This window comes from Oscarella lobularis, chromosome 4 (genome assembly GCF_947507565.1).
Source record: "Oscarella lobularis chromosome 4, ooOscLobu1.1, whole genome shotgun sequence".
Classification (NCBI taxonomy): Eukaryota; Metazoa; Porifera; class Homoscleromorpha; order Homosclerophorida; family Oscarellidae; genus Oscarella; species Oscarella lobularis.
The window spans coordinates 776,254-802,219 of NC_089178.1; the positions used below are offsets into that span (position 1 = coordinate 776,254).

The 25,966-nt window shown below is 45.6% G+C and overlaps 6 protein-coding genes and 1 long non-coding RNA gene across 14 annotated transcripts; 6 read left to right on the forward strand and 1 right to left on the reverse strand.

Annotated features, from left to right (window-relative positions):
• The first annotated feature begins 89 nt into the window (after positions 1-89).
• LOC136186467 (HAUS augmin-like complex subunit 8) lies at positions 90-3,759 on the forward strand. The gene is made up of 14 exons (XM_065973822.1): positions 90-199; positions 261-381; positions 790-1,183; positions 1,271-1,400; positions 1,925-1,986; positions 2,051-2,318; positions 2,432-2,475; positions 2,669-2,767; positions 2,821-2,859; positions 2,912-3,031; positions 3,092-3,221; positions 3,274-3,353; positions 3,415-3,485; positions 3,537-3,759. The coding sequence occupies exons 4-14, from the start codon at positions 1,310-1,312 to the stop codon at positions 3,637-3,639; spliced, it is 1,107 nt and encodes a 368-aa protein (XP_065829894.1). The 5' UTR covers positions 90-199; positions 261-381; positions 790-1,183; positions 1,271-1,309; the 3' UTR covers positions 3,640-3,759.
• LOC136186444 (inactive histone-lysine N-methyltransferase 2E-like) lies at positions 3,720-8,995 on the forward strand. The gene is made up of 23 exons (XM_065973790.1): positions 3,720-3,849; positions 4,217-4,366; positions 4,426-4,523; positions 4,588-4,635; positions 4,696-4,832; positions 4,892-5,067; positions 5,134-5,284; positions 5,341-5,371; positions 5,423-5,495; positions 5,547-5,627; positions 5,684-5,737; positions 5,796-5,845; positions 5,894-5,953; positions 6,004-6,058; positions 6,264-6,373; positions 6,435-6,647; positions 6,701-6,809; positions 6,856-6,921; positions 6,979-7,020; positions 7,074-7,129; positions 7,183-7,210; positions 7,276-7,313; positions 7,497-8,995. The coding sequence occupies exons 2-23, from the start codon at positions 4,256-4,258 to the stop codon at positions 8,896-8,898; spliced, it is 3,189 nt and encodes a 1,062-aa protein (XP_065829862.1). The 5' UTR covers positions 3,720-3,849; positions 4,217-4,255; the 3' UTR covers positions 8,899-8,995.
• A 1,262-nt stretch (positions 8,996-10,257) lies between these two features.
• LOC136186282 (uncharacterized) lies at positions 10,258-10,726 on the forward strand. Its single transcript, XR_010669715.1, has 3 exons — positions 10,258-10,378; positions 10,428-10,526; positions 10,631-10,726. It is a non-coding gene; the product is annotated as an uncharacterized lncRNA (long non-coding RNA).
• A 100-nt stretch (positions 10,727-10,826) lies between these two features.
• LOC136185735 (ankyrin repeat and KH domain-containing protein 1-like) lies at positions 10,827-13,612 on the forward strand. Its single transcript, XM_065972917.1, has 14 exons — positions 10,827-10,877; positions 10,930-11,028; positions 11,076-11,174; positions 11,219-11,302; positions 11,370-11,468; positions 11,526-11,723; positions 11,778-11,846; positions 11,897-11,945; positions 11,997-12,097; positions 12,150-12,270; positions 12,326-12,388; positions 12,439-12,522; positions 12,585-12,758; positions 12,805-13,612. Exons 1-14 carry the CDS (start codon positions 10,827-10,829, stop codon positions 13,191-13,193), a joined length of 1,680 nt encoding a protein of 559 aa, XP_065828989.1. The 3' UTR covers positions 13,194-13,612.
• Positions 13,309-15,528, forward strand: LOC136185759 (ankyrin homolog). The gene is made up of 11 exons (XM_065972939.1): positions 13,309-13,552; positions 13,938-14,029; positions 14,173-14,274; positions 14,328-14,426; positions 14,481-14,579; positions 14,633-14,731; positions 14,792-14,890; positions 14,941-15,039; positions 15,093-15,191; positions 15,248-15,346; positions 15,397-15,528. The coding sequence occupies exons 1-11, from the start codon at positions 13,309-13,311 to the stop codon at positions 15,526-15,528; spliced, it is 1,263 nt and encodes a 420-aa protein (XP_065829011.1).
• LOC136186521 (serine/threonine-protein kinase TNNI3K-like) lies at positions 15,455-19,678 on the forward strand. 7 transcript variants are annotated; one of them, XM_065973893.1, is made up of 19 exons: positions 15,455-15,495; positions 15,552-15,650; positions 15,742-15,988; positions 16,041-16,139; positions 16,188-16,286; positions 16,346-16,438; positions 16,488-16,586; positions 16,643-16,840; positions 16,887-16,955; positions 17,008-17,149; positions 17,201-17,272; positions 17,330-17,413; positions 17,485-17,556; positions 17,607-17,780; positions 17,829-18,581; positions 18,734-18,787; positions 18,880-18,929; positions 18,980-19,274; positions 19,330-19,678. In XM_065973893.1, the coding sequence occupies exons 2-16, from the start codon at positions 15,622-15,624 to the stop codon at positions 18,757-18,759; spliced, it is 2,256 nt and encodes a 751-aa protein (XP_065829965.1). In that variant the 5' UTR covers positions 15,455-15,495; positions 15,552-15,621; the 3' UTR covers positions 18,760-18,787; positions 18,880-18,929; positions 18,980-19,274; positions 19,330-19,678. The 7 variants fall into 7 exon arrangements, with proteins under 7 accessions (XP_065829965.1, XP_065829959.1, XP_065829964.1 ...); XM_065973887.1 differs by having other exon boundaries at positions 17,829-18,929; XM_065973892.1 differs by having other exon boundaries at positions 18,734-19,274.
• LOC136186520 (dynein regulatory complex protein 11-like) lies at positions 19,650-24,977 on the reverse strand. 2 transcript variants are annotated; one of them, XM_065973885.1, is made up of 27 exons: positions 24,849-24,977; positions 24,707-24,797; positions 24,565-24,651; positions 24,455-24,513; positions 24,176-24,266; positions 23,993-24,115; positions 23,839-23,945; positions 23,699-23,783; positions 23,573-23,644; positions 23,458-23,520; positions 23,359-23,406; positions 23,088-23,185; positions 22,953-23,040; positions 22,873-22,887; positions 22,715-22,819; positions 22,579-22,654; positions 22,450-22,525; positions 22,317-22,389; positions 22,025-22,257; positions 21,869-21,966; positions 21,472-21,755; positions 21,293-21,394; positions 20,986-21,210; positions 20,838-20,927; positions 20,369-20,785; positions 20,132-20,307; positions 19,650-20,011 (listed from the first exon to the last, which is right to left on the reverse strand). In XM_065973885.1, exons 1-25 carry the CDS (start codon positions 24,857-24,859, stop codon positions 20,657-20,659), a joined length of 2,529 nt encoding a protein of 842 aa, XP_065829957.1. In that variant the 5' UTR covers positions 24,860-24,977; the 3' UTR covers positions 19,650-20,011; positions 20,132-20,307; positions 20,369-20,656. The 2 variants fall into 2 exon arrangements, with proteins under 2 accessions (XP_065829957.1, XP_065829955.1); XM_065973883.1 differs by having other exon boundaries at positions 24,707-24,954.
• Between the last annotated feature and the right edge of the window lie 989 nt (positions 24,978-25,966).

Consider the following 25,966-nt stretch of genomic DNA (forward strand, 5'->3'; position numbering starts at 1 on the left):
TTCTTCTTCTATTTCCCGCAGTCGAAGGCAAGAACTGTTGTCACGCGTACCGACGAGGCTCCTTTCGAGGAACCCTAGCGTTTGTCTCGCAGAAAGGCACTCCCACAAGGCCGAATCTCATCCCAGCAGCTCATTCCAGACGGCTCGACGATTCGACGACCCGATAGGGATAGTTTCGCCGATTACGAGCTTCCCCAACGTGAGTGGCTTCGCTTTTAGCGTTCGGACGCATCGATTATGCACGCCATCTGCTCTCGCAGACGTCATCGATCGTATATCAGAATTGGAACGGTCAAAATCCACTCGGGCGGAAGTCGTCGAGCGGCGCGACGTCATCCGGCATCCGACTCAGGGTCCGGACCCTACGTCGAGTCCGAGAAGGTACTGTACTAACGAAAGAAAGAGATTCGTACTTACTGCTGCTGCAATCGCTGGAGAAATGGTGGTTTTTTTTCCTGGTAACTCATTTAGCAATGTAAATTGAACGTAGCATTGCATGCAAGATTCCTTAGCTGGCTAGTTAGATTTGTTTTATTTTGGGTGCCGTTTATGCGTGTAAGCGCAGATGCGGGTGGGCTAGTGACAGTGGAACTCCCTCTAGACTTCATAGAGTATAGGCAAGGTAGTTCCAATGCATTTTAGTTGATTAGGCAACGACCTTGGCAGAGTGATTGGGTTACAAGGCAAAGGTTGCTAAAGTGTGGGGGGTATGGTGAATTCCCTTGGGCGACGAGACTAAAGCAAATTGCTGTGTAAACCTGTGCGTTTTTGACATGATGTTCACTCTAGAGATCCGCCACCGCAAGAGTGCCAGAAATCCGTTGCTGTTGCCGACGACTTGCTTGCTCTATCTGATGATAGTAGTCAAGACGGCGGCGGCGACGGCGCGCCTGTGAATTTGGTTCGAGCGAGACGAGCAGATCACGATGTACCAAGACACTTGATAAGCGGAAATGCCGTCCGTCGTCGAGATCAAGCCGCTGTCTTACTTGTTGACGCTACGGACGTACGAGATCCGCACCAATCGGGGGAAGTCGACGTGAAGACGAGCATCATCGCTTCGCCTGTCAGCGTTGTGCGGCATGGTCCTCCGCGAACGAGTTCAGCACGCAACGTTGATTGCGGGAAGGATGAGATATTGGTAGATCTGGCCGATGCAGAAATAGGGAATGAAGACATTGACGTGAGGCCTTGATTAATTGACCTTGGAACCTCTCTCTCTCTCTCTCTCTGAGGGGGTACAAATGTTTTCTTGGTTTTCTTGTTACAGGATGATGACGATGAAAGTAATGCTGGGCTTGTTACGGCTATGAAAGATTTGGAAATCGCTCCTTTGGAAGAAGAGGTGAAGGATGACGCGGATGACGCTTCTTTTGCCAAAAAGAGGAGAAAAGTCAAAGGTAAGTCTGGGTTAGACTGGGCTATAGTCAGGAGTCGGTACCGGGAAACCTGTTTGGAAACGGTCCGTTTGCATTTGAACCTGCTAAAAATAAGCGAGTCATGCAGTTACAGTGCATACATCTATGTATTTGCCTAGAGGGAGTTCTGATTCACAAGCATCAATGAAGTCGTACCCATAGGTGTCTCTAAGCCACCGTTTATGATTACATTGCAACGAGCTATAAATAAGCGAACCACGCAGTTACAGTCATCTACGTATTTGCCTCATGGGAACTTTAATACACAATTGTCGAAGAAGTCGGACCCATAGCCATAGGTGACCCTATTAGGCCTATAAACGGTTTAGGGCTGTTGCTATTTGGGTAAATCCTGTGTAAACCACAATGTTGTAACGGGTTTCTCGCTGCTCACCATGGTGAGCTACAAACGGGAATTTTTTGACAACTTTTTTATCCCTGAAACCGGAATCTTTTTTTGACTTACCATTACTGACGGTATGCTTTCTCTTTTTTGTTTTGTGAAGGGCACATCGTTCCTTCGAGATATATGCAGACAAAGAAGCAGGCAATCACGTCTACTTCATCAGTACATATGAAACAAATAGAACGTCGTCTATCAGCTGATCGATCTAAGACGCGCTCTCTTTTAGATCTCATCTAAAAGTGCCGATGTCGCAGCAGCTAAAGCGAAGAAATCGCTCTCGCGAACGTTGCTCGATTCCTCGACGCAGCGCTCCGTCTTCCAATCGACGCCGTACGATCGTCACGGTTTCGTCCGTCACCAGCGGCCCGACTTATCGGCCATTCACGCCCCCCGCGAAGTCACCCGTCTCAATTTGGACGACTCCGAATTGGCGTCGCGATGGGAGTCAACCAAGGCTGTGGGAAAGCAGATAGCCGAATCGTCAAAGCTATCCGGTGGGGTAAAGGCGGCCTCTTATGTAGCCCGAGGGGGGTTGGGGGAGGTGTCCGCCGCGAAGCGTGGCCTGCGCGTGAGAACGGTCGAATACAATAGAATTTTGTTTCTCTAGGACAGCATGGGTCTTCGAAGTCAAAGACGAAGACGACGAGCAGTGTAAGCAGCGCATTTTTCGTTTGTATAGTCGAAAGGGGAAGTAATGGGCGACGTTTTTTTGCATCGTATCAAACGGGAGACTCTGTTGCTTGTAATATGCGTAACGGAGAATGGGGGAGGCCGGGAGGGGGGAGTCTGACTAGGAAGTACTCAGTCATTGCTACGATGCGGTCCAGCTTTGTTTTTATCATAGAAATTGTCGCGACACGCGGCTCCGTCGCAAGCGCTCACGCAGGGACAGCTGGACTTATTAGAAGCGAGAGTTAGCCAGTGGGTCTACTTAGAGACATTGGTGAGTCGGATAAATGTACGTTTCCAAGTGTCTCGACGATCAAAGTCCTTTAGGCCAGGAAAGCCGCTCAGGATCAAGAGAAAGAAGCCCACGTAAGGAGGGTGTGGCGTGGAGCAGGAAATCAGTGTGTATGCATCTCTACAGACGCAGCTGTATTCTGTTTGGTCCGAGAACGAACGCATACGACAGCAGATACACGAGCTAGAGTCGAAAATACTTCAGTATCGATATGAAGAAGAGCTGGACAAAGCTGTCGACGAGCAGGTGAAAAGGAACCCGGGTCCCCTTGTAGCTAAGTTGTCATTGCCAACTGCTGCTATATAGCTGGCAGCGTTAGATCCTGTCGTTTCCCAACTTACCGCTGTCAAATCAGAGTACCCAAGATTAGCTCTAGCATTAGATACGACTAGGCATCAGCTTCCAGTTCACGATCTTCATCTACCTGAGAATCAGGGTAAGGGTAGTTGGTTCCAATTGCTGCTTTCGGCGTACGTTCTCTTGTTTAGACGACCTTCTAAATGCATTAGGAGAGTCTGAGAATCTTCTGGGAGATCTGTCGGCTTTGCTAAGACGGCGGCAATCAAAGGTGATGCTGTGCCATCTTGGCAACACTTGCTGGCAGATTAACCGGAAGTTTTGATATTTAGATTAAGGATTTCAGCCAGACGATGCAGGCTCTCGAAAATGCTGTCAATGTAGAAGAAAAAGACGCGGAGAGGTATGTTGCGCAATGATCGTCGGTAGGAGTGGAAAATGAATATATTTTGAGGTGTCGAGAATTTTTGGCTGCTTGTGGCAGTCTCCAGCTGCAACGCAGCAGCTACGTCGTACAAGACGTTCAGATGAAAAAAGAAAAAGATGCTGAATCTTAAGAGAGAATTCGCCGTACTTAGATTTCGGATATTTTGAGTTTTGGCGCGTTGTGTTGCTGACTAATCCGGGCCTGGTAATAGCGTGCGATAAAGCACGAACACGCATGCGCTTAGCGTTAAGATGGCGTATCGAGCGTGTTCACAGCGTATAGCTGGCAAGAATGCGCCATTTCTGCAGTGACTCTCCTCGCCGAAGCGACTCGATACTGGGTAAGCGATTATTTGAGACGTAAAGAGCAGAATTAGCCCGAATTAACTACGTATCGTGACTGGAGTCGTTGATAATCGAGCAAAAACCTCGTTTACGATCCTAAATCGCTCCCCAGAAGACAACGGCGTAGTTATAGGCTCTATTCTAACGCCCCCCAAGCGCCAAATATCGACAGGAAGAGGAGGGAGGAGTTCAACATGGCGGACTCGCTTTCGCTTTCCCGATCGCACTAACCCGTAGCCCAGTCCGCATAGCGAGCCGTCGAATACCCTCGCGCCGCGTTTCGTTGTAGTGCACGTTCCTCGCGCCGGGAAATATAAGCGAGAATAAGTCGTCACGTCACCTCTTTTTGTTTGTTGACGTAAGAATGCTACCCCATTTCGCCCGAAGAAGGGACTGCGGACTATGAATAGCATGATCGGAACGAAACGAGCCTCGCTTCGCGACGATCGCGATCGGGGGCCTCCCGGTCCCATCCCGATCAGTCGCAACAACAAGCGAATGAAAGTCGAGAAGGTGAAACGCGAATCTTGGCGCGATATAGAGAACTAGCGAGGGAAAAAAACGACTTTCAGGTACACCGTCGCTTGGAATTGAACGGAGGATCTCACACGCTCGACGTCACTGCCGTTGTGGGAACGGACCCGGATGGGAACGTCACGCGCTGCGTGTGGTATGCTTCGCTTTTTTCCAGTCAAAAGACCGAGTCGGATCGTCGGGGTTTTTTTTGTTAACAGCGGCTTTGTTCACGACGACGGCTACATGATATGCTGCGATCGATGCGCGTAAGGGAGGGTCACATGCGGGGGCGTGTGGGCTCTTTGTAATCTCTTCTCCGCGCGAAGCGTATGGCAACACATCGAATGCGTCGGAATTTCGCCGTCACGAGTCCCGGATAATTACCTCTGCGACTTCTGCGAGCCGAGACGTCTCGATAATGACCGAGCGATGCAATTGCAACAGCGCAAACTGGAAAGCATGGGCACGTCTAGAACATGAGAAAAACGAAATCGATGTATGAAAAGAGTTCTCTTTTTGTAGTGCTGAGTGATTCGGATTCTGAGGGTGATACGGCAGGAAGCAGTCCGCCCGACTTCAGCAATGCTTTGTGCGAGGGAGTCATACACGATCATCTGTCGAGTACGCTTCTCAGTGCTAGCTTTAACGGACCTGGCAGTCAAGTGAGAAAACGAGCTCGAAAAGTGAGAATACTTCGGGTAAGCATTTGTGGGGACGAAAAATGTGTAAAGGAAGAAACTGACGTTTTTGTTGGGGTTTTTTAGTCGAGTTCCGTTTCTCAGAATGAACCCTCGGAGGCGAAGCAGTCTCCTGCACTCGATCCTGTAAAGGTCCAACATGATCCTGTAAAGGTTCAACATGTGGCTCTCAGGGCAATGTCGATTGATATGCCACGCATCATGCAGAGTATGCAAGGTATGGCTTTCTGCTCCACTCATCCCCCAGGGTTTTTTCTTTACTGTTGGATATAGTTCGACTTGTTCCAGCAGAAGTTGATGCCAGGTTTGTTGCAGGCAAGGTTTAGTTATCGATTTCATTAGCTTGCGTGTTTAGCGATTCCTACGAGACGATCTCAGTGAGCAATTATTCTAGCACTGTTGCCCAGTTTGTCGAGCAATGTCTCCAGGTAGTTTTTAGCCTTTCGTATAGTTTCTCTTCATCTCGGTGTGCTTGGTAGAATGTTGATCAGCAGAGGCCACCTCAGCCAAGAGCTGTGCCGGATCTGTGCTGCGCACGAAAAGTTTCTCCACAGAGAAAGGCAGATTTTTCTGAGGAACTCTTGTTTATTGGCTTTTTGATGTAATTCTACTGTAGGGTCTATTTCTCAATCAGGCAGTCACACCAAATGATTTTCTTATTGAATATATTGTACGTGCTCAGAGTAATTTGCTCAGATGTTCCTTGGTAAGAAGTTGTTTTGTCCAAGGGACGGTTTGTTCTTACCTGTGAACTGGACGCAAAGCCATGGGAAAAGACGTATGCAATTTCTAATAGGCTAACGCATTATTGTATGATTTTTCTTAGTCCGTTTCCTTACGGATTGTTGCTCTTATTTGGCAAGAAGTCAATTTGTGTCGATGCCAGGTAAAGGCGAAAATAACTGTCCGTTCGAGAGGTCTACTTTTTCTATGTAGGGAAAGAGGGAACATTGCTCGGTTTGTCAGACGCAGCTGCGAGCCTAATTCCAAGGTAAATGAAGAAATTTATTAAAACAAACACCTGCTGTTTTAAGTTGAAACCTATAGAAGGCGTGCACATAATGTGTATGACGGTACATGCATCAACATATAGTCAGACTACAGTTGTAATAGGGAAGCGGATACATTTATAGAGAGTAGTGACTCAGGACTGTTTATGCGTTGACTTTCTTACCTAAAACTTGATTGACTGACAGATTGCTCCTTTTTTTGTCGACTCTGAACTTCACGTGGGAATCTACGCGTCGCTTCCAATTGAAAAGGACACCGAAGTTACAATTCCTTTCGACTTTCAATATGAAAATTGGTACGTTGCTGTACCACGCGTTTTGTAGTTCCTATGAGTTGTCTATCATGCTTCGTTTTAGCCCTTTTCCCGTCGAATGTTCCTGCCAGTCGTCAGGCTGTCCCGTCGCAAAAGCAAACCAGGAGACCAAGGCGAAACTCGCGGCAGATCCGTTGCAAATGATAAGACGCTTACGTTTCCCTCGAGAAGAAGAATCAACAACGCGGCAAGAAGGATCCACAGTCAACAAGGGTGCATCTGAACAGCAACAGCTGCAGCAAACGCCTGTTTCAAGGTTCAGTCTCCGGTTGCTGGATATCTCTAGTTTGGGAGTTGGGATGTTCTTAGTGTGGCACGGAAACTCAACGCGAGCTGGAGCCATTGCATACGGCCTGGACAGCGTAGGAAACGACGCAAGCCGACGAATGAGGGGACTGCGTTGCCGTCGAAGAAAGAGGTATGACTTCTTTTTTATTGGTTCTGTTTTTCGAATTGGTGTGCAGGGTGACGGAGATTCAGACGATAAGGAGATGAATCAGATGGACGGGAGCGAGCCAGAGAAGAAAAAGGTGGAATGGAGTTAGGGGAGGAGTTTGGCCGAGGGTATTATATTTAACTTCTCTCAGATTCTGAGCAGAGAAGAGCGCAAGATTGAAGCGATTATGAAGGTGCGAGATGAACGAGGTAAAATTAGGGTTGTTGGTCACGAATCTTATTCAAGGCGTTTGAGCGAATGGAGAGGAGTCAGAAAAGAAAAAGACCAGAATCTCAACCAATGTAAACATCGATTATCGGACTTGTTATTTTTTGTGTAACTTTTTTGCTGACAGGAAGAGCGGATGTACATCACCGCCTGATGTAAGGATTTGATGCTGGAAGCGTACACTGCATGCATCAAAACTAATGGCTATTGGTTTCTTTAGACGGATGACCGGAAAGGCGACAGATCGTATCGAGGAAGGTAAGACTTGCAACTTTTTTTCTGCGCGCGTCATCGAAGTCCTCTTCCTATTCTTCTTTGACCTCTCTTCGACGCCTCGTAGAGTTTAGACTTGCCTCCTTATAACTTAAGAATTCCCCTCAACAGCGTCATAGAGGAGTGTCACTTTACCTACTCAAGTAAGTGGAATTCTTCTTTTTATAGGAGAGCGTCTATCGTGGGCAAAAGAAAGCCGGGAAGAAGAAAGTTTAGGGGGTCATCTGGAGCCGGAGCTACGTCTGATTGCCTTTCTCCGGACAGCAATAGCAATCTGACGGCGACTCCACCTCTGACGCCGCAAATTGACGTTGTCTCGCCAATGATACCTCCTGCTGCGACGACGCTTCTGATGTCTTCCTCGTCGCGACTGCCACGGAAGAAGTACATTCTAAATGAGTGGCGAGAAAGTCAAGAGCGCATGGTGCAGCCGCAACAACTACAACAGCAACACCAACGGCAACAGCAAACACAAGCCGCGCTCCGGACGACGTTTGAAGGCATCTTCTCAGTCAAGAAAGAAATTTCGGATCAGCTACCGCTTGAGGAAACGCCGCGAAAAGAAGTAGCGTCATCTCTTCCGTTGCAGTCGTTCCCACCGCCCTCTCACTCGCCTCAAACCCCGGTGAGGCTTCTGTGCGGTAAGAAACGATGGCTTCGAATGGCGCAAATGTCAGATTCGAATTGCGCCGACGGAGCGTCACAAGCTTCGTCGCCGCCTTTGCCTCCACCCTCTTCTCTTCCTCCTCAGCCGCCGCTACCGACGGCGGCACCACCGACAACGCCGCCGACGACGACGACGCCACCACCGCCACCGACGTCGCCACCGTCGCCACCACCGCCACCGGCGTCGCCGCCACCACCACCGCTTCCTCCGCCGCCTCCGCCGCCGCCGCCGCCTCCCCCTCCCGAGAGCTTCGAAAAGGAGACTCCCGCTGGAAAAGGCGGAAAGAAAAAGGTTTCGTTACTGGAGTATCGGAGTCGTAAGAAAGAGTCGTCTGCACAATCTTCGCCTACAAAAGCGGAGCATTCCGGCGCCGTCTATTCGGCGTTTGGATTGACGTACGAGGAGCCAAAATTTGCCACAACGATCCCGTTGACTTTCTCTACCGCTGCGCCTGTTGTCAAGACGGAGACGAAAAATCATTTGGAAGAAAGCGGACGAGAGGAGCAAGCGCCTCTAATTGAGCCGGTGACACCAGACGGCGAAGGAAGTCGAGCATCGGGACCGGAAAGTGTCTCTCCTCGAGAAACGGACGGAGCTCAATGGGAAGACGGCGGCGGCAATCGTCACGAGCTTGCGGCGACGGCTGACGATTCAGACCAAATGCAACGGGTCCTTCATTGGTCAGCAACGGCCATCGCTGAGTCGGGATTGTCATCATTTGGGTTGCATCAACATCAGAACTTGTCGTCTGTTTCGGTGGTTCCTAATTCATCTGTTACCGTTTCTGATGGGTGGAAGAAGTCGTCGGTGCCTGCCGGTGCTGTCGTTCGAACGTACCTTTTGCCATCCAGTACTCAGTCTGGTCCTGGTTCTGGATCTGGTTCTAGTGCTCATAATCAGTAGGGTTTACCCGGTGTTGTTCGTATAAAGGTAGCTGTGTAAATACTAAAGTCAGTGTGCTGTGATGTAAATATGCAAGCAGCCCGTCCACGGCTAGCCCCACGGCTATATGGTCTTCGCTTGTGTCGATGTCTAGCGCGCGCCAACCACCCCGGGCAGCAAGCAGCACTCTGAGCTGGGCACTGGGCGGCACTTCCACGTGTGTCTCGTGAGCCCGGTAAATTTGCTGTGATTGTGGCGCGACTCTCCTCTCCTCCAACGCAGCGCTGTAGCTTTTTTCTGTTTTTTTGTGGGCTGCTTTCCGTGACAGATCAGCGCCTGCGCAAGAACGGCATCTCTTTGATCTCTGCTTTGACGATGGATTCTGCTGGTATATTGACTTTTTCTGGGGAAATTATCATCTCTGAACTGTTTCTAGCATTTCTTACTGCTGTTGAAGACGGAAACATGGAAAAAATTTGCAAATTCGTGTCGAAAGAGCCGATAAAATGGAAAAGTGTGGTAGACAAGGTATGTTTGCCATTGGCAGCAACATCGCGATTCAGATTGAGACGAATTGCGGAGTTTTCCATCGATCTCCTTTTCTGCAATATAATCAAAGATTCTATTTGTTTTAGAATGGCCTCTATGCAATATTTCTTGCTATTTGGAAAAAGTACTTGGAGATAGTAGAATATTTTCTTTCAAAGGAATGGGACATTGAAAGTCGAGTTGACAAGGTATCGTAGCGTTTTTTCTAAATAGTCAAAGAGTTGTTTAGTTTTATGATAGAACGGGCACACGGGTTTTCTTTGCGCTGCTTTTTTTGGATTTGGTAAAGGAGTCGATTTATTTGTAGAAAGAGGTTGCAACATTCACGCAAAAAACGACGTGAGTATTGTTGCATTTTTATAATTGTTAGTGAGATCGGCTTGCTGTTGGCAGCTTGGCAGTGGAGTTCTGGCTATGGCGTGTTTTGGGGGTCACCTTGCAGTGGTAAAGAAACTGATTGAAATGGGATTCTCTGTCAACGAGACTCATCAGGTAGAATTCTCGTCTTTGTTTTTCTACTAGTAATTTTATTTGCGTGATTTAGAATGGCTGTATATCATTGCATTGCGCATGCGATCGTGGCCATGTTTCAATTGCGGCATATCTAATTGAGATTGGAGCTAACATTGAAGCTGAAAATAAAGTTCTTGAATCTAACTTGACTTAGATGGAGCGTCTACCTACGTGTGTTTTCATTGTCTAGTTTGGATATACGCCTTTTCTTGTGGCTTGTAATTGCCAACGCATGGGCGTGATTGATCTATTGATATCCAAAGGATGCAATGTTTATGCCAAGAGCAGAGTTAAGTGTTTTGATTTGTGTTTCAGGATCAACATTTGTGTATGTGTGTAGCGAGGCGATGGAGCCTTGGCTATGGCAAGTTGGAGAGGAAACGTCCAGCTTGCTGAGAAATTAATTCAACTTGGATTGAATGTTGATGAAGCCGAACGCGTAGGTGATAACTGAATCAGTGTCCTTAGCACTTGATTGATTAATTTAGGATGGCTACACTTCTTTGCACTGGGCGTGTGACAAAGGGCATCTTGAAGTAGCGGAATTTCTTATTAGAAATGGCGCTAAGCTTGAAGCTGAGAGCGAGGTAGCTTCTCTGTTTTAATTTGTCTTTCTTATTAGACCTTCACTCTAGTGATAGCTGTTTTTTTATTGTTGCTTCATTATCCAGTTTTCTTTATGACTTTGTAGAATGGAAAAACACCAGTATGTTCCGCAATGAGTGGCAATGTCGATTTGCTAGATATGTTAATATCAAAGGGATGTGACGTTCAAGCTAAGAATAAGGAAGTTATTTCTAACGTAAAGGCTTCGCTCTTTACTGGGAATTTTTTTGCAGTGGGGTCTAGGCCTTTTGGCAATTTCTATTTTAAATGGCCAAGTGAAAATGGCAAAGAAACTTCTTGAAATGGGATTTTTGCTATCTGAAACGGACTGCGTATTGAGTATTTGTTTTCTTGTGTGCCGCAGTATCAGTATCCTTGATTTAGTTTGGACGTTCATCACTTCATTGGGCGGCGATATATGATAGGAAGGAAGTTGCTGAAGTTTTAATTGAAAGAGGCGCCAATGTTGAGGCTCAGGACAAGGTTGGTTTATATAAACTTTAGGCAGTGTTACAGTATGAAATTCGTAGTGGGGAAGAACGCCCTTTCTTCAAGCTATTCGTCATGGGCAGGATGAATTTGCTAATTTTCTTTTAAGCAAGGGTTGCAATGTTCACGCCATTGATCGTGTAAGAATATGACATTTTCATTTGTCCATTGTATTTTGCAATAGGAAGGCCACGGCGCACTGGCATTGGCTTGTACTGCAAAACATCACGATACGGCAGAATGGCTACTTTCAAAGTTCAGTGACCAGGTTCTTTATGTTGTTCGTCTTTGTCTTTATATCATGCGTGGATTGTCCATTTGACAATTTTCATTAGGATCTAAATTCGGTTCTTCACTTGGCAGCGCAAAGTGATGCTGGCAGAATAGTCGGTTTATTAATTTCTAAAGGCGCGAATCGCGAAGCTGAAGACGAGGTATGGCGAGCCGCGTCGGCTGCTACTTTATTTTTATTTTTAAGTGATTTCTTTTAGTGGGGCTGCACCCCTCTTCTGACTGCCATTGAGTTTGGCAGTGACAACGTCATTGATTTGCTAGTGACTGAAGGCTGCAATATGCATGCAAAAACGAAGAGAGGAGAAAGCGTTTTGGATGTGGCGATCATTGGGGGACGACTGGATCTATTTCATCGTTTTGTAAAAGCTGGCATGAAAGCCACGCAACTGTCGTCTGTAAATCAACGTGTGAAGATCAAGTTTATGTGAGATTACTTAGATGTCATTTAGGAAAGTCGTCGATTTTTGCAACAAGCGGCGGCCAGTGGAAGCGAAGAAGCTGTTCAATGTCTAAAAGAGGTCGATTGAGTTTATGATTGCGATTTAATAAGATTTATAATTTTTATCAGATTACTATTCTTCAAGTTTGTGAAGATCCATTGAACTGGGTCTCTCCTCAGGAATGCTATCATGAAACAAACCCGTTTTTGTTTGAATAAAGTTTTTTATAGGAAAGAGAGGAGATGCAAAAGGAAATCGATCAGCTTAAACGGGGCGCTTCTTCTCCTGCAAGCTCCGAATCGGAGGATCGCTCTAGAGTTCTTTCTCAAGTATAAATCTTCTCTAAGTTGAAAAGAACTGTTTTTGTTAAACAGTTTGTAGAAAAATGAATTGCGCCAACTTTTGGAAGAAACATTTCAGGCGTTGTCTGGAAAAGAAGTAGAATTGGAGCGCTTGGAGAATACGGTTAAAGAAAAAGAAGCTGACCACGAGACACTTTACGGTTAGTGAATGCATTATAGTCATCGCGTTTAGGGACGGCTGATTCTTGATAATAGCAAAACTGCAAAGCGAGGCAGAGAAGCAGCAGATGGAGCTTGATGCTAAAGATGGCGAACTTGGTAGGCAGTTAATTGCGTACTTGTGGGTCCTACGTTTGAATCTTGCGAAGCACAATTGAGAGCCACTGCTCAAGAGAAAGACGTTCAGATTGAGGAGGCGAGAAAAGAGATAAATTCTGTCGGACTCGCTCACGGTAGCCTATGCAAGCACGTTTTTTAATGATGAGGTTTATTTACGCGTGATCCTATTTTGTAGCAAATTTATCTGATCGTTACGAGGAGACCGTAGCCGAGCTAAGAGCCGTTACCGAAGAGAAAGCAGAGAAAGACAAGCAGCTGAAAAAGGCAAAAGAGCACGAAGATCTTCTCCAAATATCCGTCGCAGACATCAGAATGACAGACATTAGGCTCGGAGGAGGAGCTTACGGAGGTGATAATAAACTGGATCAGAAAATAATCGAGTATGCGTTATTTAGAAGTGAGAGTTGGCTTCTGGGGTGGAAGTCCCGTGGCTGTCAAGATTTTTCGCGAGTGCCTCAACAGCGACTACTATCTTCGTCTTTTTCGTCAAGAGATCTCCGTCTGCAGTCGGGCTCGTCATCCCAACGTCGTTTCCCTATACGGCGTAACGACGAAGAACGGCGTTCCACTTCGAATCATTAGCGAGCTTCTCGAAGGCTCGCTTTCTGACGTCATCAAGGCAGCTCTTCGTTCCCAATGCCTTCTTTCGCTACGAGAGCGCATTGATCTGGCATCGGGAGTCACCGCTGGAATTGCGTATCTCCACGGACTCGGTCCAGACGGTGTTTTGCACGGCGATAATTCGCTCTTCCAACGTCGTCGTCACTTCACTAATGGAAGCTAAAATCTGCGATTTGGGCGCCTTTCGATTCGCCGAAGTGTCCCTCTCCGCCGGACCGTGCAGTCCCGAGTATGTGGCTCCCGAACGAAGCTCGGAGAATCGTCAGCGTAATACGAAGATGGCCGACGTGTGTAGTCTTGGAGTGACTGTCGTTGAATTGATGACCGGTGAGCAGCCTGTGGCCAGTGATCGGTTCGAACAGGCTTCCAACGTCGGTCATCTGGTCGTGAAAAAAATGTGTCGTCAAATGATTAGCCTCGATCCGAGTAAGAGGCCACGTGCAGTCGAGTGTTTGGCTCAATTGGAACACATCCAACACTCGGACGAATATAATGAGTGTTGGCCAAAGAGAATGGTGAAGGGTAAGTTTCATGGAGAGGGGCAGGTGAGTCTCGTGGTGATGCCTTGGCAGCAGCGTCACATGTAGGAAGGACTTTAACGTTTGTCTTATAATTTTATTTTGTTTTGCTATCGCTTTTATTGTGACGGGGTGGTATTTTTGTATGCTATTGGTTTTAGTTAATCCCGTTGCTTTTATATACTTTTAGAAGCTCTGAATCAATCGCTCGATGTTTTTTATTATCATATTTGTATTTTTGAATGTTGATGCTTGTTACATTTGTTATATCAGTACCGGTATGTGTAATAATACTGTAGTCAACCCTGCGCGTGCGCATTTGAGTAAATGGATTCTTCTGGTATCGTGGCTTCTTCTGGTGGAATTCTTCTTCTCTAGATTGTTTCTAGGATTTATGGTCGCTGTTAAAGGCGGAAACATGAGAAAGATTCGCGAATTCGTCTCGAAGAAGCCGAAAGAATGGAAAAGTGTGGTAGACGAGGTATGTGTTTGCCATTGGCGGCGACAACATCGTGATTGCATCGCGGAAGTGATTCATGTACTTTTTTAAGCGAAAGAAGCGCATTGCGGAGCTTTCGATCGATGTCCTTTTCTGCAGTTCATCGACGATTCTGTTTGTTATAGAATGGCCTCTATGCAATTGCTGTCGCTATTTGGAAAAGATATTTGGGGGTTATAGAATATTTTCTTTCAATGGGATGGGGCATTGAAAGTCGAGTTGACAAGGTACAGTAGCACTCCTTGAAAATATTCAGAAGAGTTTTTGAGTTTTGTGATAGAGTGGATCAACGGGTTTCCTTTATGCTGTTTATTTTGGATTTGTAAAAGGAGTCAATTTATTTGTTGAGAGAGGTTGCAACATTGAAGCAAAGAACGACGTGAGTGTTGCTGCACTTCCACACTTGTTAGTTTGACTCACTTACTGTTGGCAGAAAGGCAATGGAGCTCTGGCATTGGCGTGTTTGGGAGGTCATGTTACACTGGCGAAGAAACTGATTAAAATGGGATTGTCTGTGAATGAAACTCATCAAGTAGAATTCTAGAATGTTATCGTTTTTACTAATAATTTATTGTTGTGATTTAGAATGACTATATAGCACTGCATTCCGCATCTTCTCGGGGTCATGTTGCAATTGCAGCATATCTAATTGAGAATGGCGCTAATATTGAAGCTGAAACTAAAGTTCTTTACTCTAGGTTTAATTAGTTGGAGCATCTAAATACTTATGTTGTCATTGTTTAGCTTGGATACACGCCTTTTCTTGTGGCTTGTGACTGTAAACGCGTGGGCATGGTTGATCTATTGACATCCAAAGAATGCAATATTTATGCCAAGAGCAAAGTAAGTGGTTTGATTTGTGTTTCATTGTCAGCATTTGGGCATGTTTGTAGCAAGGTGATGGAGCCTTCGCAATGGCAAGTTGGAATGGAGACGTCGAACTCGCTGAGAAATTAATTCAACTTGGATTGGATGTCAATGAATCTCAAAGCGTAGGCAATCACTGAATGAGTGTCTGTAGCACTAGATGAATTATTTAATGTAGGATGGCTACACTTCCCTGCACTGGGCGTGCAACAAAGGGCATCTTAAACTAGCAGAATTTCTTATTAGAAACGGTGCCAAGCTTGAAGTTAAGAGTGAGGTAGTCGTGGTTCTTATGTCCATTCATTTATTAAAATTGCTTACGTTTCTGTACAGCTTGGAGATACGCCTTTTCTTGTGGCTTGCAATTATCAACGCGTGGGCGTGGTTGATCTATTGATATCTAAAAGATGCAATATTTATGCCAAGAGAAAAGTAAGTGATTTGATTTGTGTTTGATTGTAAACATTTGTATATGTGTGTAGCGAGGTGATGGAGCCTTGGCAATGGCAAGTTGGATTGGAAACGTCGAACTTGCTGGGAAATTAATTCGACTTGGATTGGATGTCAACGAAACTCAAGCGGTAGGTGGTCAAAGAAATTATCAGTGTCTGTAGTGCTTGATTGATTGATTATTCAGTTTGGCTACACTTCCTTGCACTGGGCAGCTCAACACGGGCATCTTGAATTAGCGGAATTTCTTATTAGAAATGGCGCCAATGTTGAAGTTCAGAGCGAGGTATCTTCTGTGTTTTAATTCATTCTGTCAAAGTTTTTTAGTAGTCTTTTCTACTGTCTTTGCATCATCAAGTTTTCTTCTGACGTTGTAGGACGGACGGACGCCAATTTTATGTTCTGCGGCGAGCGACAATATCAATTTGCTGTATATGTTCATATCAAAAGGATGTGACGTTCAAGCAAAGAATAAGGAAGTTATTTTTAGCGCGAGAGCTTCGTTCTTTACTGGGATTTTTACAGTGGGGTCGAGGCATGTTGGGATCAGCTAGTGTTTATGGCCAAGTTGAAATGACGAAGAAACTTCTTGAAATGGAATTCTTGCTATCTGAAACGGACTACGTATTGAGTAGATGTTTTCTTGGGTGCAGCAGTATCAATAGTTTTGATTTAGTTTCGACGTACGTCACTTCATTGGGCGGCAATGTATGATAGAAAGGAAGTTGCTGAAGTTTTAATTGAAAGAGGAGCCAATGTTGAGGCTCAAGACAAGGTCAGTTTCATATATAAAGTTTGGCAGTGCTATGATTGAACTTTATAGTGGGGGAGAACGCCCTTTCATAACGCTGTTTGTTATGGGCACAATGAATTTGCTAAGTTCCTTCTGAACAAGGGTTGCAATGTTTGCTCAATTGATCATGTAAGAGTATGACATTTTCACTTGTTAATTAATATTGTAACACTTCTATTTCTCAATAGGAAGGCCACGGCGCCTTGGCATTGGCTTGTATTGCAAAACATCGTAATACAGCAGAATGGCTACTTTCAAAGTTCAGTGACCAGGTTCTTCAAGTTGTTCATCTTAATATTACGTGAATTGTCCAATTGACATTTGCATTAGGATTTAAATTCGGTTCTTCACTTGGCAGCCCAAACTGATGCTGACAGAATAGTTGGTTTACTAATTTCCAACGGCGCCCATATTGAAGCTCAAGATGAGGTATGGCGTCTGTTGTTGCTTTATTATTATTATTATTATTGAATGTTTTTTTGTAGTGGGGCTGCACTCCTCTTTTGACTGCCGTTGAGTTTGGAAGTGACAACGTCATTGATTTGCTAGTGAATGAAAGCTGCAATATGTATGCACAAACGAAGAAAGGAGAATGCGTTCTGGATGTGTCGATCATGGGAGGACGACTCGATCTATTTCATCGTTTTGTAAAAGCTGGCATGAAAGCCACGCAACTGTCGCCTGTAAATCCAAGTGAAAATCAAGTTTATCTGACATTACTTAATGTAGGAAAGTCGCCGATTCTTGCAAAAAGCGGTGGCGAGTGGAAGTGAAGAAGCTGTTCAATGTCTAAAAGAGGTCGATTGAGTTCATGAATGTGAATTAATTTGATTAATATCTTAGTTATCAGATTAATCTTCTTCAAATTTCGGAAGATCCATTGAACTGGGTCTCTCAACGTTTAGAAGAATCAATTGAAGCGTCGTCTAGAAAAGAAGAAGAGTTTGCACGCTTAGCTGAAGAAAAAGAAGCCGACTACGAGGCACTTTATGGTTAGTAAGTGAGTCGTCCTGTATTAGAAGGGCTACTGGTTAATTGATTAGCAAAACTGCGAAGCGAGGCAGAAGAGAAGAAGAGGGCCTTGAGGGCACTTGATGCTAAAGATCGCGAACTTGGTAGGCAGTTCTCTACGTGTGGGTCGCGCCCTACTACACTGTGTTGTCCGATTGAAGCACAATTGAGAGCCGCTGCTCAAGAGAAAGACGTTCAGATCGAGAACGCGAGAAAAGAAATCGATGCTCTTCGACTTGATCACGGTATACAGAAGCTTCGTTTGAAATTTTCAAGTCTTTCAAAAAACGTTGTGTCTGCTTTTTTAAATTCAAAGCGCAATTGAGAGAGAAAGATGATCAAACTGCGAGCGAAAGGGATCAGATTGAGGCTTTGAGACTTGGTCACGGTATGACTTAGCGTGTCTATGCATTGAGAGGCTTTTTAGTCTCTTTGTAGAAAATCTGAGAGAGCGTTACGAGGAGACGGTAGCTGAATTACGAATCGTCGCTGCAGAGAAAGCGGAGAACGACCGGCAGTTGGCAAAGGCAAAAGAGCAGGAAAATCTTCTTCAAATTCCTGTCGCCGACGTTGGAATGACAGAAATCAAGCTCGGAGGTGGATCATTCGCAGGTGAAAATAAAAAACAAGAGTACTATAGATAGAGTTGTGTTTATTTAGAAGTGAAAGTGGGCTACTGGCGCGGATGTCCCGTGGCCGTCAAGATGTTCTTCGAACTGTTGAACACCGAGCGCTATTTTCGTCTCTTCGAACAAGAGATCGCCGTCTGCACTCGAGCTCGTCATCCCAACGTCGTCTCTCTATGCGGCGTAACGACGGAAAACGGCGTTCCACTTCGCATCATTACCGAACTCCTCGAAGGCTCACTTTCTGACGTCATCAGCGCCGCTCTTCGTTCAAAATGGGCTCTTTCGTTACGAGAGCAAATCGACTTGGCGTTCGGGATGACAGCCGGAATCGCCTATCTCCATCAACTCGGTCCAGGCGGCGTTTTGCACGGCGACATTCGCTCGACCAACGTCGTCGTCACGTCATTGATGGAGGCGAAAATATGCGATTTGGGCGCGGCTCGATTCGCCGAAGTGTCGCTCTCCGTCGGACCGTTGAGTCCCGACTATTTGGCTCCAGAGCGAAACCCGGAGAATCCAACTCATCAGCGTAATAGTAAGATGGCCGACGTTTGTAGTCTGGGAGTGACTGTCGTTGAATTGATGACTGGCGAACAGCCGGTTCCTAGTCATCGATTTGAGCAGGCTTCGAGCGTCGGTCATGGAGTGGTGAAGAGAATGTGTCACGAAATGATTAGCGCAGATCCGAGCGCGAGACCAGGCGCGGACGAGTGTTTGGTTCGATTGAAGCGAGTCCAGAAGTCGACCGAATATGACGAGTGTTATCCGAAGAGAATGGTGAAAGGTAAGTTACATGGCGAAAGTCAAGTGAGTCTTGTGATGGCGCCTTGGCAGTAGCGTCACGTGTAGCATTCTAGCCTTTGTCTTGTCGAGTGATTTTATTGTACGTAGAACGTTCCTAAACTTTGGTAATTTTATTAATTAAGTACGCTGTAGGAAGAATGTTTGTGAATGTGCGCTAAAGCATACAGATTACGCTTTGGAATACAAGTAGGTGCTCATTCTCTTGGAATCGCATCCTGTGAAGGGTGTGATCCCCAGACTTTTCATGATAGTACAGCGGTTGATTTTTTGGGGTACAGAAGCGAGATGTCCTGGTTTCTTTGTTTATCTGCGCATGCGGAAGCTGCTGGTATTTTGTGTTTTTTCTGGCGTAATGTGTCTTCTCTAGACTGTTTTTAGCCTTTCTTGCTGCTGTCAGAAGCGGGAACATAACCAAAGTCACGAAATTGTATCAAAGGAGCCGATCAAATGGCAAACTGTATCAGTATCAGTATCAGATTTATTTTCAACCACTATGTCGATCTACCAGGTACCGTGCCACTGTGTATAATTCCTTTAGCGGAGATAGCGCGTGAGTGTACGTGTCTCTTCTTCGAAAGAAAGCAGTTGCTCTCGCCATTTGGCGTACTATGTGGAAATGGCAGAATACTTTCCTTTAGTGGGATGGGACATTGAAAGAAGTCGAGTTGACCAGGTATCGTCGCGCTCCTTGGAAAATAAGTCAAACAAATAATCAACTCCTCTAACAGATCCACAATAAGCGGTATAATGAAAACTCGTTGATTCGCTCTATAACTCTTTGGGAAAAGTTGCAACACTGGGCCTCCCCTCAGGAATGCTATCATGAGACAAATTAACCCGTATTGGCATCAGGTGCTTTATGGAATCGTAATGATGTAGTTATTTTCCTTTCCTTTTAGATATGAGAAAAGTGGTCCTGGGCATGACCTCTACAACAAAAACTGCAGCCAACGAGGTCCTGAGCATGACCTCGGAAAAAGAAAACTGCTCCGGGGTCCTAGGCAAGACCCTGTCAACAAAAACTGCCCACGCGAAAAGGGAAACCCCGTTTGTTTTATTCTTTTTATTCAAATAAAATGTCTGTACTCTCCCCTTTGCTCCATGGCGACGACAGCGCACGCGTGGTGCACCAGCCCCGCCGATGCCCTAACCACCTAATCTACCTACGCGCCTATTCTATCTCTACCTATCGCGCGTCTGAACAAGGCGACGTGTCATCATGTTATGCGCCTACTACGTGCCTATTCTAGTCTGCAGTCCAATCATGCAGTTCGGTTCCACAGTTCGGTTCCACAGTGTCGCTCTGTGTTCACTTCAGCTGTGCCAAGTAGAACTTCCGTGGAAGCAGAGAATTCTCTTGGCAGCTTTGGCAAGACTGCCATGCAAAAGCATTTCCTCTCACTTGAACAGCTAAAAATGAAACAAACTTACGATGTTTATAGACTTTCGTTTATAATGGCGGAAGAAGCGCAGACATAAAAGGGCGGCCGAAATTCTTTTGTGGTCAACGGTCTGGTCCAGGCGGCTTACCTCTCAGCATTGGGTGGAGCCCACGTTCGTAGACTGTCCGTTGCACAAATTGGTCTTCTACAGGAGCCACGATGGTTCAAGAACGCGAAAGGCGCTTTCCAAGACGTGATGTGCAAAATCGAGGGTCCTGCAAACGCACAACGCGGCGTGCGCGATCGCTAAAGCCGAGCTCGTCCCTAAAAGAAACTCCAACTTGCCTCCGTCACTCTCTATCGCCTCAGCGGCCAAATGTCCAACCTTCGCTCGTCGAATTGGCTCGAAAGCACATGCTGGCACACAGTTGCGACCGTTCGAAGGCCGTCCAAAAACGCAACACGTCGTGTTCCACGTCCCGCATGCGCGATGAGTTCGATGCCAGTTCACGTGTTATTTGACACGCCTAGGAGAACGACGCCAATGACGCATTTTCACCGTGCGTTTCCTACTGGGATTATAGACGTCATAATACCTGACGTCAAAGTTTATTGCTAATATCTAGGAGAGTCTGGGCAACATTTGAAATTCGATATACGTTGCGAAGACCATTCACTTCTTTTTTTTCTTCCCCTTTCCCTTCTTGCCTTTTTTCTTGCCTTTCTTTCCTCCGTCATCGTCGTCGCCGCCTTTTAGGGCTTTGAGTCGCTTTTTGCCGAGCGGCGTCTTCCCGTACCAAGTCTATGAAAAAGACATCATTTTCTTATCTTATAATTAGTCAACTTAACGATACCTTATAGGTTTCCTCTTCCTCTCGGTACACCGGATCAATTTTAGCAAGAGAAGGCACAAACTCAGAAGCGACCAACGGCCTTCTATTCAACTGTCAAACAAAACTTGCTCCAGAGAAGGCGCAGGGTTTTGCGCTGCTTTGAGTTTACCTGAGCGACTCTTCTATCTGTCAGTATCTCTTTGCACGCAACTGCAATATGGCCGCCCGTGTAGCCGTCCGAAATCTTGGCCAGGGAGCTGAGATCGAGCAAGGACGTGATCCGTGCACCGGCCTTCTGAATCGACTTGCGCCAGATCGTAAATCGAGAGGCGTAGTCGGGTCGGGGAATGAGAAGTAGCTTCTGATACACGCCGCACAACGCCTTCACTTCAGCATGTACAAAGCGACCGCCGTTAAGAAAAAAACCAAGTAATGATTTTTATCAATTTTGAGGACTTAATTCGAAGGAAAAGGATATCATATGGTTGCTTTGACACGCCAATAATCATCACCCGCTCTCCCGGCTTCAGCGTCTTCAAAACTTTAGGAAGATCTTTCTTTACGCGCTTGGGATCTGACTGCGAGTTGAAGGAGAAAATAGGTGTACAACACAACAAGCCTTGACTTCCAAAATTCACTCCACCCACCCACCCACCTTATCGGTTTTGGGAACCTTCTTCATCCACGACCTTTCCGCACCGCCGATGTAAATGACCGAGGGCTGAAGGGCTCGCGCGACTTTGAAGACCATGTGCATGAGCATCTGAAGCCCGCTCTTTCCCGGGTACTTTCCGGCGATGTTAGCCGGGCTCAAGTCGAACAAATTCGCCGCTGTTTCCGTGCAAATCGCGTGAACAAGCATTTTCTTGCCCGTCTGTCGAGGACCGCAGATCAGGACCGACTTCACGTGAGGTGCCTTTTCGTGAACGGACGAGGAACCTAGAAGAAAAACTATCTTTAGCCCTACTGCTCCAGAAAAGCGAGCAAAGTATAAAGAACATATGTACAAACATTCAGGTACTTTGTGTGTATGGAACACCCTATTGCTGTACCTAATGGCAATATGCAGTTCTCCGTGACAACGCGCCTGACGTCAGCCAAAGACGGCTGCGGCTCGATGCTGTGATTCCGAAGTGTCATACCCAAATAACTAGAGTGTTAGGTCAGCTAGAGCGAACGTGCGCGTTGACAAGACGTCGTTCTCTTACTTGTATTCTCCGAGGTATTCTTCTAGATGCGTTTTGGGACAACGTACTATTATTCCCTCGCGGACGAGTTCCTCGTAGAGGGAGTCCATCGTTCTGTCGGCTGTTAAATCTTTTTCCTTCTTTCCTTTCTTTCCTTTCTTCCCTTTGCCACCCTTTTTGCCTTTCTTTTTCTTTTTACCGCTCTTCTTTCCTTTTCCTTTCTTTCCTTTGGCGCCTTTGTCCCTGTCTACGGCCTAGCGACAAAAGACTTTAGAGATGCCGATTCTAATTTTTATGATTCGGAAAACAAGACCAATTTCAAATTTTTCAGCTCTTCTCTCATGAGTTGATCCACTTGGACTCGAATCTCGTCTTCCAGCTCAAGCCTAAGAGGCACACACGCACAGATGCACTGTGCGCCACGTACAGACTAAATGGCTACATACCTTTTGTCTGCTTTGATTATTTCCACTTCGTGCTTTTGCTTGAAATTGTTCGTTTCGTCTCTCTTCTTCCAAATATCTAAGAAAAACAAAGGTCTAGAAAACGTCGAATTTTTTAGACTGACTATTCACTTTTATAGTGATCTTCTTGAGTTTTGACGTTTCCTAGAAAGTTGGACGGTTGCATTTTCCATCCTTCGTCTTCTTCCTGCAATGCAATCCCTTCATAGCAACAACTCACGTTCATCAAAATACGTTTGAGCTTCACCTCGTCCCCCTTTTTTCCTTTTTTGCCCTTCTTTCCCTTCTTCTTGCCTTTCTTCTCTTTTTTGCCCTTCTTTCCCTTCTTCTTTCCTTTCTTTTTTCCTTTTTCCTGCAAACGAGATGCATTTCTACATAGGGAATTTCATCACTCAGACACCCAACCTCTTTGACGGGCTCCTAAGAAGCAAAAAACACGTACACGTAAGTCTTAACTCCCAGGAACGCAATTCCTAGTTTCTCACCGTTTCCCCTGGCTCTATTTTCTTGAATATAGCGGCCGAACCACCGGTTTCTTCATCTGGATACTCAGGAAATTTGCCAGTAGCGTCTCTGCAAATAGACTGAACAGACGTAAAAAGATTCTCCTTATAATCTACCTGACTTCAATGAACCATTGTCTTATTTCATCCTGCATTGTCTCTCTGATGTCAGGACCCTCTACGTCCCTCAGACGATCTTTTACTGAGCTCAAAGCCTAGAAATTGGTTCCAACATTTTACACTCATAATCTAAAGCCCGGTTCACACTGAGGACTTCAACAGTGCTAGTGTTAGGATTATAAAAATAGCAACAACTGACTTTTCTAATTAAAGCAAAGGCTTTTCCTTCTTAGCGTAAATGAGGTACTAGAATCTCATATTCTCTTACAGCAATGTATTCCTTTTCGTTAGCCTCTTGCAACATATGTCGAGCACTCTAAAGGAGAACACTCGGATTGTAGTAAACGTCAAAAGCAATGTTTCGTACGCAAGTCTTTCGCGCCTGAGCGTGGGGAGTGTGCTTTAGTGAAACTGGCCCAGGTGGAGGAACCTGAAAGAAAGACAAAATGAACACGCGTAGACAACGAGTTTTTTATTCTCACCATGCCAACAAATATAAGTTCTTCTGCTCTCATTCGCTCCGTCTTCTTTCTCTGAGAAAATCCTTTCCAAGTCTAAGGCAAGAGCTTTGACAAACGTTTCATTTTCAGAGAGTTAAGAAAAGTTACTTTTTGAATTTTCGTTGCTGCTAAACCGGGATCCAAAGCGGGCTTTCCCAGCTGTTGAGCCAAACGATCGCGCTCTTCTTGTTCTCTAGAAAGAGACACGTAAAAAGGAATCAAAGTGTCGCAAAAACACAGCCACCCACCTAATGTTTCTCATTAGTTTGGCCCTCAGTCGACCCTGTCTTGCTCGCTCGTGAACGCGAATAATTTTCACAGCCGATTCCATGGACATAGTTGGCTCATCCGTTTTCTACGTATTGCATATGCAATTGAGTGTCAATGATTCCCAACACGTACATCTGCTCCTTCGTCTTGTGGTCCTAATTTGGCCAAAATCGTTCCCAAGACTTTCTCTCTTTCCCGTATTACGCGTTCATTTTCCCGCAAATAATATTTAGGAATGGGAACTTCTACGTCGCTCTATTATAACGAAAATGCAAAACCAAGTCAAAAACTCTGCCACGGGCGCTGGTTCCGTACCGGGGTCATTTTCAAATCGGCAAGGACGTCATCGAAAAAGTGATACTCGGAAAACTCCAGCAGTACCATTTCATTCTTAATTTCAAGTATTCTAGAAACAAAACGCGTTTCTCTTCTTGGTGTCAGGCTATTAGCAAGGAAATGAAGACCCCAAGTTCTAACGCGCTACTAAATCAGGCCCAATTCATGCAACTCAATTGGAGAAAAGGAGTTGGTAGATGCCAGAAAATCTCTCTGACATACAAACAAACTCCAAGGAAGATAATGAATTGATCGAACCTTCCTATGCAGCCATCTAGAATAGGCCTTATGATTCGTCTTTTTTGTGGATGAACGACCTAAGTGGCGAGTTGAACATCTTTTCCCGTTTCGCTTTTCGCCTGTCTCACTTGATCGTAGCATTCCTCCAATTTTCTAAACACTTGAATGTAGCGAACGTAAAGGACGACCAAATTTTGAAAGACGACGACGCGATCCTGCAAAAGATGCGCACTCAATAGCGGAAAATGCGCTGTCCAGTCACAATTGCACCTTTTCGGGCTTGGGTGGAACCGGGGGAAGTTCGAACTCGAGCAAGTCGCCAAGATCGCTTTGACAGATATCCCACTGTTTGTTATAAGCACTAAAAAAGATTGCAGAATTAACCAAACTACAAAAGGAAGCACAGGAGAACCTGTGCGACATCGGTTTCTCTGTCACTTCATCTGTTGCTATGAAATGTAGCGCGCGTGATAAAAAGTCCCCGGACAAAAGTTAAAGAAAAACGCTCTGGTATCGCTTTATAAGAGAGTCAATAACTTCTGGAAGCTCGGGAGCATTGAGAAGGGCTACGAGAGTCGGAGATCCGGTCGACAGTTGCTCGTAGTCTACAGGCGCTCCACTAGCTCGGCGGCCTTCGAAAAAAACAACGGCATGAAAACAAAACGCGTTTTACACGTAGAGTCATGCAGGTCACGGATCCTACTTTCTAAGAACCACTTTAGCCTAACGGATCGCCGTAACCTAGCCCAATAATGACCCGCCTTACCAAAAAGTGGAAATAGCCCTGTTCCAAACAAATTGGCCGAACCTAGAGGACAAAAATAGCAATTGTTTTACGGTGGCCATATCCTGCACTTTTTATTGGTGATCCCTGCGGGCTGCCAGCTTCCAGTGCTGTCAACCATTCCACGTTGAGCAGATGACTAAGAACCCTGAAAGACTGGGAAGCCTAAGAAACACAATCCATCCAAGTCAAGTAGAAGAAATAAAATAGCCTAATTACTTGAATATCTGAAAGAAAATGAATTTTAAATTCTCTCGCGTCTCTGAAGCACAGCGGCAGAAGTATAGGAGAAGGACCCTGAACATTTATTTATTTATTTATTTATTTATTCAAGCAGTTGCTAAATTATTTATGGGCAACTTTACCTTGGGACCCCTGAACGTCGTCAAAGCAGAGAATTTGCTTGTATCAGCTACACAGAAAATGATTAAAACAACTGGCGTCGTTACAGACTTACAGTTATATGCAAGGGGAAGAGGATTCTTCAACTGGGGGTGTTTGTCGCATGGATAACGACCCATGTCGTCTTCCCACAAGAGAGGCAAATAGATTCCGCTACAAAAATAGGTAAGAAGAAAAACGACTTACAAAATAGAGGACGTACCCTACGGGACAGTCGGGCGGTGCATAGACAATTATTGGCCTGAGAACGACGTTAGCCAACGTGAATATGTGAAGCTGAGGGAAGGAGACCCAGCTCTGCTTAGCCTCTTCCCACTCTTTAAGATCCTTATAGATTGTTCTTT

What these genes read in the sequence shown, in the direction of transcription:
- LOC136185735 (XM_065972917.1), top strand. Translation starts at nt 10,827, where the DNA reads ATGGCAAAGAAACTTCTTGAAATGGGATTTTTGCTATCTGAAACGGAC. An exon ending in CTGTTCAATGTCTAAAAGAG is followed by an intron (nt 11,847 to 11,896) that starts GTCGATTGAGTT and finishes AATTTTTATCAG; the next exon opens with ATTACTATTCTTCAAGTTTG. An exon ending in CGGAGGAGGAGCTTACGGAG is followed by an intron (nt 12,759 to 12,804) that starts GTGATAATAAAC and finishes TGCGTTATTTAG; the next exon opens with AAGTGAGAGTTGGCTTCTGG.
- LOC136186467 (XM_065973822.1), top strand. Translation starts at nt 1,310, where the DNA reads ATGAAAGATTTGGAAATCGCTCCTTTGGAAGAAGAGGTGAAGGATGAC. An exon ending in TAAGACGGCGGCAATCAAAG is followed by an intron (nt 3,354 to 3,414) that starts GTGATGCTGTGC and finishes TTTGATATTTAG; the next exon opens with ATTAAGGATTTCAGCCAGAC. An exon ending in GAAGAAAAAGACGCGGAGAG is followed by an intron (nt 3,486 to 3,536) that starts GTATGTTGCGCA and finishes ATATATTTTGAG; the next exon opens with GTGTCGAGAATTTTTGGCTG.
- LOC136185759 (XM_065972939.1), top strand. Translation starts at nt 13,309, where the DNA reads ATGGCCGACGTGTGTAGTCTTGGAGTGACTGTCGTTGAATTGATGACC. An exon ending in CTGTGAATGAAACTCATCAA is followed by an intron (nt 14,580 to 14,632) that starts GTAGAATTCTAG and finishes GTTGTGATTTAG; the next exon opens with AATGACTATATAGCACTGCA. An exon ending in AGCTTGAAGTTAAGAGTGAG is followed by an intron (nt 15,192 to 15,247) that starts GTAGTCGTGGTT and finishes GTTTCTGTACAG; the next exon opens with CTTGGAGATACGCCTTTTCT.
- LOC136186521 (XM_065973888.1), top strand. Translation starts at nt 15,622, where the DNA reads ATGGCGCCAATGTTGAAGTTCAGAGCGAG. An exon ending in ATATTGAAGCTCAAGATGAG is followed by an intron (nt 16,587 to 16,642) that starts GTATGGCGTCTG and finishes GTTTTTTTGTAG; the next exon opens with TGGGGCTGCACTCCTCTTTT. An exon ending in CGGAGGTGGATCATTCGCAG is followed by an intron (nt 17,781 to 17,828) that starts GTGAAAATAAAA and finishes GTGTTTATTTAG; the next exon opens with AAGTGAAAGTGGGCTACTGG.
- LOC136186520 (XM_065973883.1), bottom strand. Translation starts at nt 24,859, where the DNA reads ATGTCGCACAGGTTCTCCTGTGCTTCCTTTTGTAGTTTGGTTAATTCT. An exon ending in AAACTAATGAGAAACATTAG is followed by an intron (nt 23,784 to 23,838) that starts GTGGGTGGCTGT and finishes GTCTCTTTCTAG; the next exon opens with AGAACAAGAAGAGCGCGATC. An exon ending in ATAATCAAAGCAGACAAAAG is followed by an intron (nt 22,390 to 22,449) that starts GTATGTAGCCAT and finishes TGTGCCTCTTAG; the next exon opens with GCTTGAGCTGGAAGACGAGA.
- LOC136186444 (XM_065973790.1), top strand. Translation starts at nt 4,256, where the DNA reads ATGAATAGCATGATCGGAACGAAACGAGCCTCGCTTCGCGACGATCGC. An exon ending in AGCGAATGAAAGTCGAGAAG is followed by an intron (nt 4,367 to 4,425) that starts GTGAAACGCGAA and finishes AACGACTTTCAG; the next exon opens with GTACACCGTCGCTTGGAATT. An exon ending in ATTTTCTTATTGAATATATT is followed by an intron (nt 5,738 to 5,795) that starts GTACGTGCTCAG and finishes GTTTTGTCCAAG; the next exon opens with GGACGGTTTGTTCTTACCTG.